The sequence below is a fragment of the Clupea harengus genome, chromosome 5 (assembly GCF_900700415.2).
Source record: "Clupea harengus chromosome 5, Ch_v2.0.2, whole genome shotgun sequence".
NCBI lineage: Eukaryota > Metazoa > Chordata > Actinopteri > Clupeiformes > Clupeidae > Clupea > Clupea harengus.
Genome location: NC_045156.1, coordinates 31,362,145 through 31,376,797, shown reverse-complemented (window position 1 = coordinate 31,376,797; position 14,653 = coordinate 31,362,145). Strand labels below are relative to the sequence as shown.

At 41.8% G+C, this 14,653-nt stretch overlaps 1 protein-coding gene across 1 annotated transcript in view; it reads right to left on the bottom strand.

Moving 5' to 3' along the window:
• The window catches only part of dock3 (dedicator of cytokinesis 3), a 112,124-nt gene that overhangs the window by 52,265 nt on the left and 45,206 nt on the right, over positions 1 to 14,653 (bottom strand). Inside the window, 10 exon segments of the mRNA XM_042707927.1 lie at positions 506 to 676; positions 2,582 to 2,663; positions 2,847 to 2,947; positions 4,053 to 4,136; positions 6,946 to 7,043; positions 9,197 to 9,368; positions 11,145 to 11,251; positions 11,990 to 12,158; positions 12,615 to 12,739; positions 13,603 to 13,728. Of these exon segments, the coding sequence (XP_042563861.1) occupies positions 506 to 676; positions 2,582 to 2,663; positions 2,847 to 2,947; positions 4,053 to 4,136; positions 6,946 to 7,043; positions 9,197 to 9,368; positions 11,145 to 11,251; positions 11,990 to 12,158; positions 12,615 to 12,739; positions 13,603 to 13,728 (1,235 nt within the window).

The window sequence follows — 14,653 nt, the reverse complement described above, 5'->3', positions numbered from 1 at the left end:
ATATACATTTGGTTGCGTTTAAGATCCAACCTAAAAGTGCTCTCTATCACTTCAGCCTGGGAGCTTTAGGTGACGTTTAAGAGCGAAAAAGTCGTGACTCATGTTCATGGTATTTATTATTAAGTTCTTGATGTAAGTGCCCACCAGCTCAATAAACAAAAGTTTTGATTCCATGTGTGGTGAAAAACACCCTGTGCATCAGTATTTTTTGGACGTGTGTACTGTACACACTCATGAAATTGAAACCGTGAGTGAGTACACAATGAATGTGCTGAGAGATTCTCTTGGTGTTTTTGCCAACTATAGAGCTATTATGCGTCAGACGTTTGTGATGCACACAGACACGAGGTTTGGGTCTGACCTGAGTGAAGATGAGAGTCTCTGAGCTGTTTTGTAACTTGTAAAATGTATTTATTTAACATTTATGTAACATTTATTTATTTACTTATCTGTGTCTCTTTACAAGTGTTTGGGTCTGACCTGAGTGAAGATGAGAGTCTCTGACCTGAGTGAAGATGAGAGTCTCTGAGCCGCGGCTGTCCAGGCTGAGCACAAAGCGGATGGACTGAAAGAGCTCCTGAATGCTGCTGCGGAACTGTTCCTCCTCCAGGCCACAGGTGGCGCGAGAGTACAGGATGCGGGACTGCATGATAAACTTGAAGAGGTACTCCAGAGCCTAGAAGAAATGAAAAGCTTTTCAATAGCATTCTTAGAAAAGACATAGACAGACAAAAGTATATCAAAATATTTCCCTATATGACTGAACAATATTAGTGAATGAATTTACTACTTTAATGAAATAGAAATGGTAGCAATCCACACATACTATTCTAATAGCCCAATATTTAAGGGGCAAATAATAATTAAGACCTTTGTCATAATAATAATAATTAAGACCTTTGTCAGGTTTTTAATGGCACACACGACACACTGGAACACACACATGCATATATGGAGGCGACACAGGACACACACACACATACACACACACACACGCAGGTAGGCCTGAGGTCGCGGTGAATTTATTTTCTGCTTTTTCCCATCCTGGAGCGTCCTTCCTCAAGGACCCCCCAGGAGCAGAAGATGAGAGTCTCTCAAATCTACCAGGGATGAGATGATCTGATCACCCCTTTTACCAGCTATATAATGCATTTACATGAGTCACACTAACATTGGTAACATTGACATCAAGATGACATTGACCCCGGCCCTGTTGATTGATTCACACTAACACTGGTAACACTGGTAACATTGGTAACATTGACCCCGGCCCTGTTGATTGATTCACACTAACACTGGTAACATTGGTAACATTGACCCCGGCCCTGTTGATTGATTCACACTAACACTGGTAACATTGGTAACATTGATAACACTGACCCCGGCCCTGTTGATTGATATACCACTTAACGTTAAATGGCTTTCGAAGGACGTCAAAAGCATCATCATCTAGCTGTATTGCAGTAATAGGTGGCTTGACTTTGTGCCTTTGGACGTTAATAGCAACCTCTTGATCGAGTGCTTGGTCAATCCTGACTCTATGCCTTTGGACGTTAATAGTAACCTCTTGATCGAGTGCTTGCTCAATCCTGACTTTCTGCCTTTGGACGTTAATAACAACCTCTTGATCGAGTGCTTGGTCAATCCTGACTCTACCGACCCGCTTTCATTTCAGACTAGATGTAATGTGAGATTTCAATTTAGTCATGTCTGTCAGTTGCACTGGACACATGAACTTAAATCAGCAAAACCTGTGACAACTCATGAATTACAAGGCGAATTGAAGGCTAGAAGTTAACTCTACAAACAGTATAGCCTCTTTAGTGTGAAGGCTAGAAGTTAACTGTATAATCAGTATAACCTCTTTAGTGTAACGCTAGAAGTTAACTCTAGAAACAGAACAGCCTCTTTAGTGTAACGCTAGAAGTTAACTCTACAAACAGCATAACCTCTTTAGTGTAACGCTAGAAGTTAACACTAGAAACAGAACAGCCTCTTTAGTGTAACGCTAGAAGTTAACTCTACAAACAGCATAACCTCTTTAGTGTAACGCTAGAAGTTAACACTAGAAACAGAACAGCCTCTTTAGTGTAACGCTAGAAGTTAACTCTATAATCCGTATCACCTCTTTAGTGTAACGCTAGAAGTTAACTATGCAGTCTTACGACCAAAATGCATGCAAATGCATGCCAGCAGAGGCAAAGTTCTGTGTTCCATCTATTTTCTATTGGAGGCAGGCAACAGTGACAGAGATGAGCAAATTGAACAAAGTGAGGAGGTAAAGTTCAAAGTGAGGAGGTAAAGTTCAATCTCCTCTCAGACACTCTGGCACTTGAGTCCAGCTCCTCAAGGCATTCAGTCTTCTGTTTACTTTACTGTCTGCCAGTTACTTGCACAGTGTATCACTTTAAAAGTTATTCTGAATCAAAGGCTCTGCTAAATGAACAAACAGAAATGTCAATCAGTTTGAACGGTCTTGAAGAACCTCTCGTATGCTTGGTCATCATTGAACTCCTAAATTTCCCTCTGGATTAATAAAGTATCCATTTATCTATCTATCTATCTATCTATCTATCTTTACCCTCATAGCATCTTGAATGTGGTCCTGTCTGACCGCCTCTGCAGAACGATCCATGGACCACTTCAGGCAGCGAATCAACTCCCTGCATACAAACAGAAACTATAACTCAACAACACAATTCAGATACTTACATAATAATAAAGACAGTAAACAGGCTTCAAATTCACACTTGCAATACATTATGGTAAGATGGGAGAACATGTACTAGTCAGCCTGTAGTTGTATTATGTCCAAATACTAAAACATACTGTTGTTCATCACTCACTTATAGGCCAGGGCTCCGGCAAAGTGCTTCTGGATGTAAGTGTCCATAACAGGCCGAAAGTGGTGGTATTTGCTGTCACGCAGCAGATTGATTATGAACACCTGAAACAAGATGGCGGCCAGATTCCATCATGAGGGACAAGCAGTTGAAAAATAAATAAATAATTGGGCACTCGAAACAGAGAGCAGTGCCTGGGGTCGGAGTGGCAGGAATGTTAAAGCGATCACTCTCCATTTTCAGAGGATCTCAAATGGACAAAATGGAACATAATTAAGACCTTTGTCAGGTTTTTTAATGGCACACACGACACCCTGGAACACACACGTGCATATATAGAGGTGACACAGGACACACACACACACACACACGCAGGTAGGCCTGAGGTCGCGGTGAATTTATTTTCTGCATTTTTCCCATCCTGGACCGTCCTTCCTCAAGGACCCCCCCAGGAAGCAGTGGGCAGCTTGCAGCGCCCGGGGACCAAGTGAAGTGAACTGTCCATCTTTGGTCAGGGATGGACATGTGTTCTGTTATTTTGCATGTTTTTTCTGTTGGGGTTCTAAGTGGAGGAAACCCCTTGTGAACACGGGGAGAACATGCAAACTCCAAAAATCCAACATCTCCAACATCTCTCAAGGACAAAATGGAACATCTCTCAAGGACAAAATGGGTGGGTATAGTCCTGACATTGTCATAAATAGTATGGTCGTAGTCATACACATTTCAATAGAAAGTTAGGGACCGTATTAGTACATGCGGCCAATCACATGGATAAGATAGCTACTAGAGTCATCTGTCCAGAGATACTCAAGCTGAGTCCAATAGGAATCTACAGCATACAGTGCTAAACTCCTGCTAACGTTTGGAATCTGCAGCATACAGTGCTAAACTCCTGCTAACGTTTGGAATCTGCAGCATACAGTGCTAAACTCCTGCTAACGTTTGGAGGAAGGCCAATTCTGCCCCATGAATGCATTCTACTCAGGAGGCACAGATAATAATAATAATAATAATAATAAATAATAATTCATTTTATTTGTAACGCACTCTTCATTCAGAAGAATCTCAGAGTGCCAAAGATGGTTGGACTCAGGTTACAACATGTGCATGCTTACACTAACACGAAGCTATACTACTGACGTGAACATGGGAAAGGACACAAAGAGACTCACACAGACACAATTAAATAAAGAGACTTATTCTCACCAATGACTGAAAGACAAGAGGTCCATATTTCTCAGTGTTGTCATCCAGGATGGAGAACAAGGTGTCTAAGATGTCTTGAAGAAACTGCAAAATGAAATGAAAAGTGTCTATTGATAGATAAACAAACATACAAACATAACATTTCACACAAACACAAAACATCACATTGATTTTCTCATTCAGTTCAGACTACCTCAGAACCACTGTATTGCAGTTCAGGAGTAATAATTATCATCAACCACCAATAATAGACATAGAAATAAAAACAACAACAGTAGTAATAATAATAATAATAATAATAATAATAATAATAATGACAGCAGATTAGTGAGTAGTGGTAATGGATATAAAAAAAATCTAATAAAATAAGGAAGTTAGGAAAGAAAGGAATGCCGGGGGGGTCAACGTGTCTGCAAGCTGAGTCTTACAAGAATGGGTATCACGGAATTGTTTGGATTAATTATTGTTTTTAGCTGTGATTCGTTTCATTGAGAGTCTATTAACAAATTAAGCCATTTTGACATTGAGAGTTTGTGTGCCTGTATTTCCAGTTAAGGAATATTGATTTTTTTGGGCTACGGTCAAGGTCATAAGTATGGTTTTGTGACAACTAACAAACAAACAAACAAACAAACAAACAAACAAGGCTGACTGCAGTCAGTTTTTTATTGCACGAACAACTCACACCAACACACACGTGTTATATATATGGAGGCGACCAGGACACACTACACACACACACACGCAATTGTGACATTGGTGAAGATGACTGATGTGTGAGAGATCTACCTGAAGGCAAAGAGGTGGGGACAGTCGAATGCTCTGGCCAACACATTTGGGGAGTTCAACAGTTGCAGTTTGCAAGAAATGAGTCAACTGCCTCACCAGAGAAAATAAAAAGGCTGGACTTCCTTTGTGCAAACTATGTCAGGAATACCTACAGCTCCACTTCTCACCCCAAGCTCCACACCCACTGTTCAACAGCAGCCTGGGGCCCCAAGGACTGTGAGGAGCTCCACACCCACTGTTCAACAGCAGCCTGGGGCCCCAAGGACTGTGAGGAGCTCAACAGCAGCCTGGGGCCCCAAGGACTGTGAGGAGCTCAACAGCAGCCTGGGGCCCCAAGGACTGTGAGGAGCTCCACACCCACTGTTCAACAGCAGCCTGGGGCCCCAAGGACTGTGAGGAGGTACTTTCCCTGCCATGTGCCCTGGATTCTGCCCCTCACCTTGTTTGGTCTACTTCCTGTCATTGTTAATGTCCTGCCATTTCACTCGTTCAGCTGTTTTTCATTTAGTTTGGATCATCCTGTGTATTTAAACTCTGCCCTTTCAAGTTTAGTCTGTCAGCTCGTCCGTCCTGGGTAGCCTACGTGATAACCCTGCTGATTGGACCTGGCGAGAGAGTGGGGAGCTGGTATCTGCGGAGCAGGCCCCCCTAGTCTGCAATACCTATGCTTCGACCAGTCTGCAAAATGGGAGATGTTGCAGACCAAAGGGGGAAGGTTCGTCTCAGACTCGCCGCCACCACCAATTCCCCTGTATTTTGTCCTGCGAGGCTGTATTTCTTTCTTATAAACACAACAACGATCGCAACGATGAACAAGCATTAATTAGAAAACAAAACCACTGAGAAAATGTAACGTCTGTGCTGAACTCCGCTCCGGCCACGCCCCCCTATTCAACACAGACCTCCGTAGCCTGTCAAATGCATTTGCATCTTCCCAATCGCCTGCAAATAATGTTTTTTTAGTCTTCTGTTCTGTTGATGGCTGGCAAACAACAACCTTAGAAGGTTTGGGTCACTTGTGGCACATATTATTCACTCATTTTAAGCCATCAATCTACCTCTGGGTGAACAAAATGAGCCGAAACGGATTAAAACGGAATTAAAGTAAAAGGTGAAAAGGAAAACTTTTTTTTTTTCAACGGGGGGGGGATTAAATGTCTGAAGGGGTACGGGACTGTAAAAAGTTTGGGAACCCCTGCCCTAGGAGGCTCCCCTGCTGAGCCTGTGCAGGTAGGCTGTGCCTGTCCGTCCACCACAGAGACAAGAGACAAAGAAGGAGAGACTCCACCTACTGCCTGTACTGTGGTCAGCCTGGCCATTACATCTCCAAGTGTCCAGTAAAAGGCAGCGCTCGCCTGTAAATGGTGGATTGCTGGTGAGCGTCACTCCTCTTTTGTCATTTTCCCAAAGTCCGCACCCTTGTTCCTGCTATTCTCATCACAGAAAGTCGCCATCATACAGTGTCTGTTCTTGTTGTCTCGGGGGCTGACGGGAACTTCATGGACATTCATACCTACAAACTGCAGCGGCCCCCAACCAATCGGCAGGGCCCCCATCCAAGCTGCAGGGCCCCCATCCAAGCTGCAGGGCCCCCATCCAAGCTGCAGGGCCCCCATCCAAGCTGCAGGGCCCCCTGGAGTCTAATGCACTAACTGAAGTAAAGGCTTGCCCGCATCACACATGTCAATTAGTGAGGCTACTCATTTCTGGAAATCACCAGGAGACCTTAGTCAATCATCTGCTGGATTGGTCTGGGACACACACAGCTCTCTATTTGCCCCTCCCAAAACAACTTGATTAGTAGTTATATGGTAACACTTTATTTGGATAGTCCACCTACAGAGACGTTCCAGATGGTTTGTTGAAGTTCAAGTTCAGCCCTTCTAATGGTTCACTGAACAACACCTTAAACCAAACCCAGCCCCCGAACCATAATAGGTTTTTTTTAGGAGTTTGTTCTTTAATAACAACAAACAACGGAAAATAAAATAAAATGTATGTTATGTCTTCCTTTCAGTAACATTTTCCAGATGGATGTATTCTGTGATGGTGCACATATTATATACAACAATCTTCAAACCGTCAAGGGTCTTAGTTAGCTCACCTTCACAATTTCTTCTCCGCTCACGTGGCGTAGTCTTCCGAGGATATCCGTCACATGCTCCGTGTGAGCCTTCCACTTCAACAAGGCCAGCAGGTCCACTAAGCCAAGCAAATGAATTGGTCAAACATTCAAATAATCAAACGTTGATATGCAATTACATTTACATTTAGTAGACGCTTTTTTCCAAAGCGACTTACAATGTATACACATTTTACATTTACACTGATGGCACACTGCACATCAGGAGCAATTAGGGGTTCAGTGTCTTGCTCAAGGACGCTTCGACAGGGAATAGAACTAGCAACCTTCTGATTACTAAACGACTTCTTTACCTCCTGTACCACTGTCGCCAATTATAAATCAATTTATACAATGTAGATTGCAATATGACAGTATGCAAATACCTACGTATGTAACAGTACAAAACAGAGGGACTCATCACTGCTACAGGCCTCTCTACATTACTCAATCATTACTCTTCATTACAATAAAGTATGAGGAGTTACCACAACTTCAACTTGAAAACAGACTTGAAAACTCATAATAATACATTCAATTAACTTCAGAAAATACACCAGACTCTGTATTTCATGTCACAAGCATGCGTCTGCAACATGACATCATTGCCACGTGTGCCGCGTTGCGCTCTCTGAAGTCCAGCAACCCCACCGTCTTCCTCTAACCATGTAGTCACTGTCTCAGACAGCCTGTTACAACAACTGTTGATGCTTATTTCATGCTGCTTATTGGGAATATGTTAGCATATTAGCAAGCTAGCTAGATAGCCCTGGGTTGGACATTTTGCTGACAACGTGTTGGCTACCATCTTCTAACTGTTGTCATCAAGTAGGTACATGTAAATGTAATCTAGCTAGATCAGTAGGCAATTCGAAGGAATCACAAATGCATTGATGCATATGTTCAGTTTGTTTTACTTATTGGGAATACGTTAGCATGTGGTTCGATTTTTATTAGAAAGACTTTCTGGGAGAAAGCCCTGAAGGCAAGGTTCTCCCATGTGCTGTCCCAACTCATGGTTGAAAACTGTTGGTTGGAAACGGGAAGCAAAAAGTCCACCTTATATAATGTTCTAATGTTTTCCCAATAACCAATTTAGCAATAGTCTCTCTCTTCTCCTCCTGTCCGCTGTCAGGCATGCAGGAGTGGGAGAGTGAGTCTGTCTGGTTGCTCTGGTTTTCTCAGTCGCTCTTATACTTTCTAGAACTGAAGAGTTCCATTATGTGATAAATACTTAATGGTTTCTTTGATAATCTCCCTGCCTTTTGTGATATTTAGGCAAAAAACAACATTTGTGATTGTTGATATATGTAGTTTTTAGAAGTCAAGTTACGCTCAACACCAGTAAAAGGTAAAATTGACATTCTTATTTAATCTGCTTGAGTAAAGACTCATTAGTACATTCAGGGTGCTACTATCTTGCTGTTTCTACCGCTCGTTTTTAACCCTATGTTGACTTCACTAGTACTTCACTCTGAATAAAAAAAATCTGTTAAAAGAATTTATTGCAATGTAATCAGTTGTCATTCAATGACATTTAAAAAGTTTCATGACCAAGTGAGTCCGCTTTCTAATAAACTGAACTGAACTCTTTGTACAGGATCAGTCCAGTGCAGGCTGTGGAGTGTGGGAAGTTGCCCCTGAATGACGTGGTCCTGCAAATGTTGTAATTACTCCTTGGCCAGCTAACGCACACTAATTGTCTATTACAAACTGTAATTGTAATAAAAGTTCTGACTAAAATATGTCTTTCCAGCTTTTTTCATGTCTTAATGTTTAGGCTGGACTCAGCTTGTGCTCATAAAGATGTAAGGTTAAAAACACCAAAGTATTTCAGGTTGAACCAAACTTTCATAACTTAATTCAACTCGGTTTCAAATCAAATGTTTTAATATTTAAACAAATCAGCAGATTATTAAGGGACTGGATGGCCATACCATTCAGATCATAAAGGACTGGAGGACTGGATGACCATGGCATTCTGATTATTAGGGGGGGCGACAGTGGTACAGTTGTAGAGAAGTCGTTTAGTAATCAGAAGGTTGCTAGTTCGATTCCCTGTCGAAGCGTCCTTGAGCAAGACACTGAACCCCTAATTGCTCCTGATGTGCAGTGTGCCATCAGTGTAAATGTAAAATGTGTATACATTGTAAGTCGCACATATGTAAGTCGCTTTGGATAAAAGCGTCTGCTAAATGTAAATGTAAATGTATTAGGGACTGGATGACCATACCGTTCTGAGTGAGCTTGGTGGAGGACAGTTGAGTTGAGATCCACAGGTTCTCTCTTGTATTGCGCTGGAAGATGAGGCTGGAAGGGAGGTTGGGGCAGCCGTTCAGGTCCTCTTTACAGCAGGGTAGGCCCAAGTAGAGGGCGTGGTTACTGAAGGTCGTGTTCTCATCACACTGGAAAAACAGCAGGTCGTCACATACAGTATATTCAAATCAAATCAAACTTTATTTGTACGGCGCATTTCATACCAGGAGGTAACACAATGCGCCTCACAGTAGGAAAGAAAAGGGGGGGGGGGGGGGTTACAAACACTTGTAAAAAACACACAGATTTTCAAAGTATTGGATCAAAGCAGCTCATTTCATCCACACATTGAGTGATTCAAACTAAGGCTCTGTCGCCTCGCTTTCACAGCAAACAATAGGTAAGGTGTAGCCCACACAATCAGAAGAGCTCTGCAACTCAAATTGCATTGATACCTAAGATAAAGTTATAATATCATTGTAATAAATCCAATTCTATGGACTGACAACTTCTATTGTTCATTTTATAAGTTCAATATTGTATTATTCCAGAAATGCAATGTGTTTGCATCTATACATTATAGTTTGATCCATAGCATGTTTGGATTTGGACTACAGCATTCTCAGTACCGTGTAGAAAAGGCCTTTATTCCCTCCTTTTCTTACGATTCACACTGATTTTGCAAATCAAGGGCCACAATGACACTCCACACTGATTGGCCATGCCCTTTGGCCACTACAAAACACAATGTACTTAAAAATACCTTAATTTACCCCTGCAAATATATCAAACCACTTCATTTAAATTAAGAGGCCCTTCATTTGTGAAACAGTCTCCTTAGTTTTATCTCAACTATTAGGGAGTGAGTGTGAAACCCCTTAATCTTGCATTTAAAATGTTATTTCCGGGGACTTCCTTTGTTGAGGACATTTCAAGTAGTCAAAGGAAGGGATTTTTAGGGGTGAAATTAATGCGGTTTGGTTACGTAGTCCTGTGTAATACCTTAGTACCTCTGAAAATGAATAATGACATTCTTACTGCTTTCCGATTATTGAGTTTGTACTGAATATAAGCATTTATAGCTCCTCTGGATCAATGGTTTGTATATATATATGAAAATGAACGCTGAATAAAAGCATTTATAGCTCCTCTGGATCAATGGTTTGTATATATATATGAAAATGAACGCTGAATATAAGCATTTATAGCTCTTCTGGATCAATGGTTTGTATATATATATGAAAATGCCAGTCGAGAAGGCGTGCCAGGAAGGGAGAAACAAAGGATGCTGTATCAAATCAAAGCATCTATTTGGATGGACTCCAACAACAGCTCCAATCTTGGACTCATTATTTAGCCTGACCGCAGATACTCTAGATTCTTTTGAAATGCTCAGGTTGGAACACGCTAAAGGAAAATGCACTTATTGAGTTTGTGGGTTCTTATTTACAGCCATCTTGCTATTCCATTTACATTGAGAGATCATGGAGCTGCCTACAAAGCCACCGATAGATAGCAAGCTGTATCATACACGACCACTATAGCTCTAAGGACACTATAGGGTTAGGAGACAGACAGGAAGAAGGGAGTATAGAGAGACAGACAGACAGACAGACAGACAGACAGACAGACAGACAGGTATAGGGAGTATATAGAGACAGACAGACAGACAGACAGACAGACAGGCAGACAGGAGTATATAGAGACAGACAGACAGACAGACAGACAGGTATAGGGAGTATATAGAGACAGACAGACAGACAGACAGACAGACAGACAGGAGTATAAAGAGACAGACAGACAGACAGACAGACAGACAGACAGACAGACAGACAGACAGACAGACAGGAGTATATAGAGACAGACAGACAGACAGACAGACAGACAGACAGACAGGAGTATATAGAGACAGACAGACAGCTGACCTTGTAGATGTAGAGTTCATGGCTGTCATCGGTCAGCGTGGTCCCGTCCTCCCTCATGAGCGGGGTGAAGGCGAACCCAAAGAGCTTCTTCTCTCCCTTATCTTTAGCTGTGGTGGTTCAAATATGAAGAGTGCATTACAAATAAAATAAATTATTATTATTATTATTATTATTATTATTAAATAGCCAAAGCCGTCATCATTAGACACCTGCCTGCTGTGGTGGTTCAAATAGCCAAAGCCGTCATTAGACACCTGCCTGCATTCATGTCAACAACATCTTATGGTTTCTCTTTTGGTCTATGTGGATAATTCACTAATGACGATTAGATGATTTTATTCTCTCAGGTTAATGCATTTTCTGCCATTTCTACCATCATTCCAGTGGCATTCCTGAAACGGTATAGGCCAGCTTTACAGCAGCTTCCACAATTTTACACAGACGATTTTACTACTGGATTATCATATGAGAAATCTAGAGTCAGTGGAAGTTAAATTACAGGAATCTAAAGCTAATTAACAAGATAAGAATTCAAATTAAACCACTGTATCCACAATTCATCATAAAAGATTCACTTAATCAGGAATTAACATTCACTAATTGATGTCGTTTTAGGGTGAGATCTGTTGAGGTGAGAAATCGGCCGTGAAACACACACACACACACACACACACACACACACACACACACAACCACACACACACACACACACACAACCACACACACACACACACACACACACACACACACACACACACACACACACACACACACACACACACACCCTGAACACACAACGGAGGCTTGTCAGACAAATCAAACCATGATAGGAAAATGGCCCTCACTGGAACAATGTCTGAACTCGAAGCGCAGGTGTGAGCCCCTGAACCGGTCGATGGGGATGGGAAGCTTGATGACCTCACTCCAGCGGGGGTTGTTGTTGTGGTAGAGCACAAACGAGCGGTACTCCGTGGCGCTCGCCTCACCTTCACCCGAGCCCAAGCTGATGCAGTCCTGAGACGGAATATACACGACAGTGGTACAGGAGGTAGAGAAGTCGGTTAGTAATCAGAAGGTTGCTAGTTCGATTCCCTGTCGAAGCGTCCTTGAGCAAGACACTGAACCCCTAATTGCTCCTGATGTGCAGTGTGCCATCAGTGTGAATGTAAAATGTGTATACATCCTTGTAAGTCGCTTTGGATAAAAGCGTCTGCTAAATGACTAAATGTAAATGTACACGGGAAAAAGAACAAGTGCACTCAAAACACTCAAAATTTAGACACAGCATAGTAGTAATACTAATGGATACATGATGGTGCGTGTTCAATATTTGTGTTTTATTTTTAGATTTCGCAAAAACAAACTATTTGAACTTAAAAAACATAAAATAGTCTCTATAAGAGAGATAGATAGATAGATAGATGGATACTTTATTAATCCCGAAGGATAAGAACAAAAAGGATGACGTACTTTGAGGACCTCCCCATCAGCATACAGCACATACACCGCCACCTCGATGTTCTTCTGAACGCTTTTACCGCCCCTCTCAAAGTCTCCTCTCTCTAAGGTCAGGTAGAGGTCATTTCGGATGTCACCTAGGGTCACAGGTCACAGACAGACAGACAGACGCTTAAACACCTCAAGCCTGAAACGTTCTTCAGGGTTAGTTGGAAATGACACACATGACACAGGTGAAAAACACAATCTTGCCTTTCCAGGAAGCTCGTATAAATGAGTGCCTCGTATACTGGCATGAAAAGGTTCGTATAAAGCTCGTATAAATGAGTGCCTCGTATTCTGGCATGAAAAGGTATCAGGGTCAGGGCTCCAGACTCCAAGTGATCAGTCGCATTTTGAGATCCAATTTATTGGTTAATATTTGTTATCCTTCTGATGGCAAGCTAATTAAATCAAGCCAACTCAAAGAAAACAACTTACTGTACCAATAGAAGCGCACACAGTTAACAGTGGAGCGCAACGCCATTTATTTGAACTGTTATTGGACAGAATGTCTACTCCAAAAACACTGTCCTGGAATCGACGCAGTCACACAGAGGCTAACTAATCTTTACTTACTCAGTAGACTGAGTAGTGCAGCAATGGTAGTGTAGTAGCCTAAATGCTATCTAATAAGCCCCACATCAGTTCGCAAGTTTTTAGTTACATCTAGTTAGATTGCCGCGCATGAATTAACAGGGTTTTCCAGCATGGGGATAGCCGAGCCAAGGGTAACAGGGCTTTGGATTAAATTTCACATGTTTACCCGGATGGTGTACAGATCGCACAACACTAAACTGGCACTGGATGAACAATTGGGAAAGGTATCCTATTCAGAGAAATATCTGTGAGTTTCTTGTAATCCGCAGCAGTTGTCATGGTGAGTTGTGCGTGCAATAAAAAACTGACTGCAGTCAGCCTTGTTTGTTTGTTTGTTTGTTTGTTTGTTTGTTTGTCTCACCTGGCATGATGACATCAGGGAAGCCCACCTTACGAGTGATAGCCACACCCCGGTTAAAGATCATAGGGTTTTCTTTCCGAACCTGCTCAATCTCTCCTCTCAGCAGCTGCAGAGAGATGACCAATCCTGCAAGAGGAAAGACACAACATACTGCAATCAAGAAAGGAAGGAAGGTGGTGTGTGTGTACAGTAGATATTTGGGTTTGAGGTCTTGGTTCAACGCTTTTCCCAACTACCTCTGAAGAAACCTTCCTAACAGACCAAACTGGTGAAAGGAATTATTTCTATATCCCAAATGTATCGGAGACTCAGTCAGATTGTGATGAAAAACCAAGTCCAGGTTTTATTCTTTCAATGGTGCGCACCAGAGGAGGAACAGAGAACTAGATTTCACTGAGCGTGTTCACCTAAATCTCCTTCACTGACTGTCTCTTGAAAATCACAGTCTTTTAAACTCTGGGAAAGCAAGGGATGGGTGGATACCTAAATGCTAATTAGTATCTGTTTCTAGTCAGGGGGGGGAAGCTGTGACGGCTTTCTCACACCTCATGTAGGCCGGGAACAGAATACACATGAGAAACTTAGAATAATAACACTAAAATGACCAGTAGGTCAGATATATTGAATTATTGCCTATGGAATATATCTATTAAACTAATTATCAAATGTTGGTCCCTTCACTGGTTATAAATAAGGTTTGACTTTACCCATGCAAACACAGTATAAACAAATGAAAGGAGATGCTGTAGTGTGTGTGTGCACAGATGAGACTGAAGATACAATTGAAACAAGGAGAAGTCTGCACAGTGGTCAGAAACAGGAACTTACACCATACCCATCATGTGAGAAAGAATGTGGAAAAAGTTTCGTTTTAGTTTTTCTGAAATACAGCTCACATTTTCAGTTCTATATACATTGTTTTCTAATCGTTTGAATGTGGAGAATGTGATTAAAACTGATAAAAATGATAATGGCGAATTCATAAAAATGAATTGATTTGGATGCAAGCCTGAAACGGGACTTAAGGTTGATCACTTAGGGCATGGAGAGA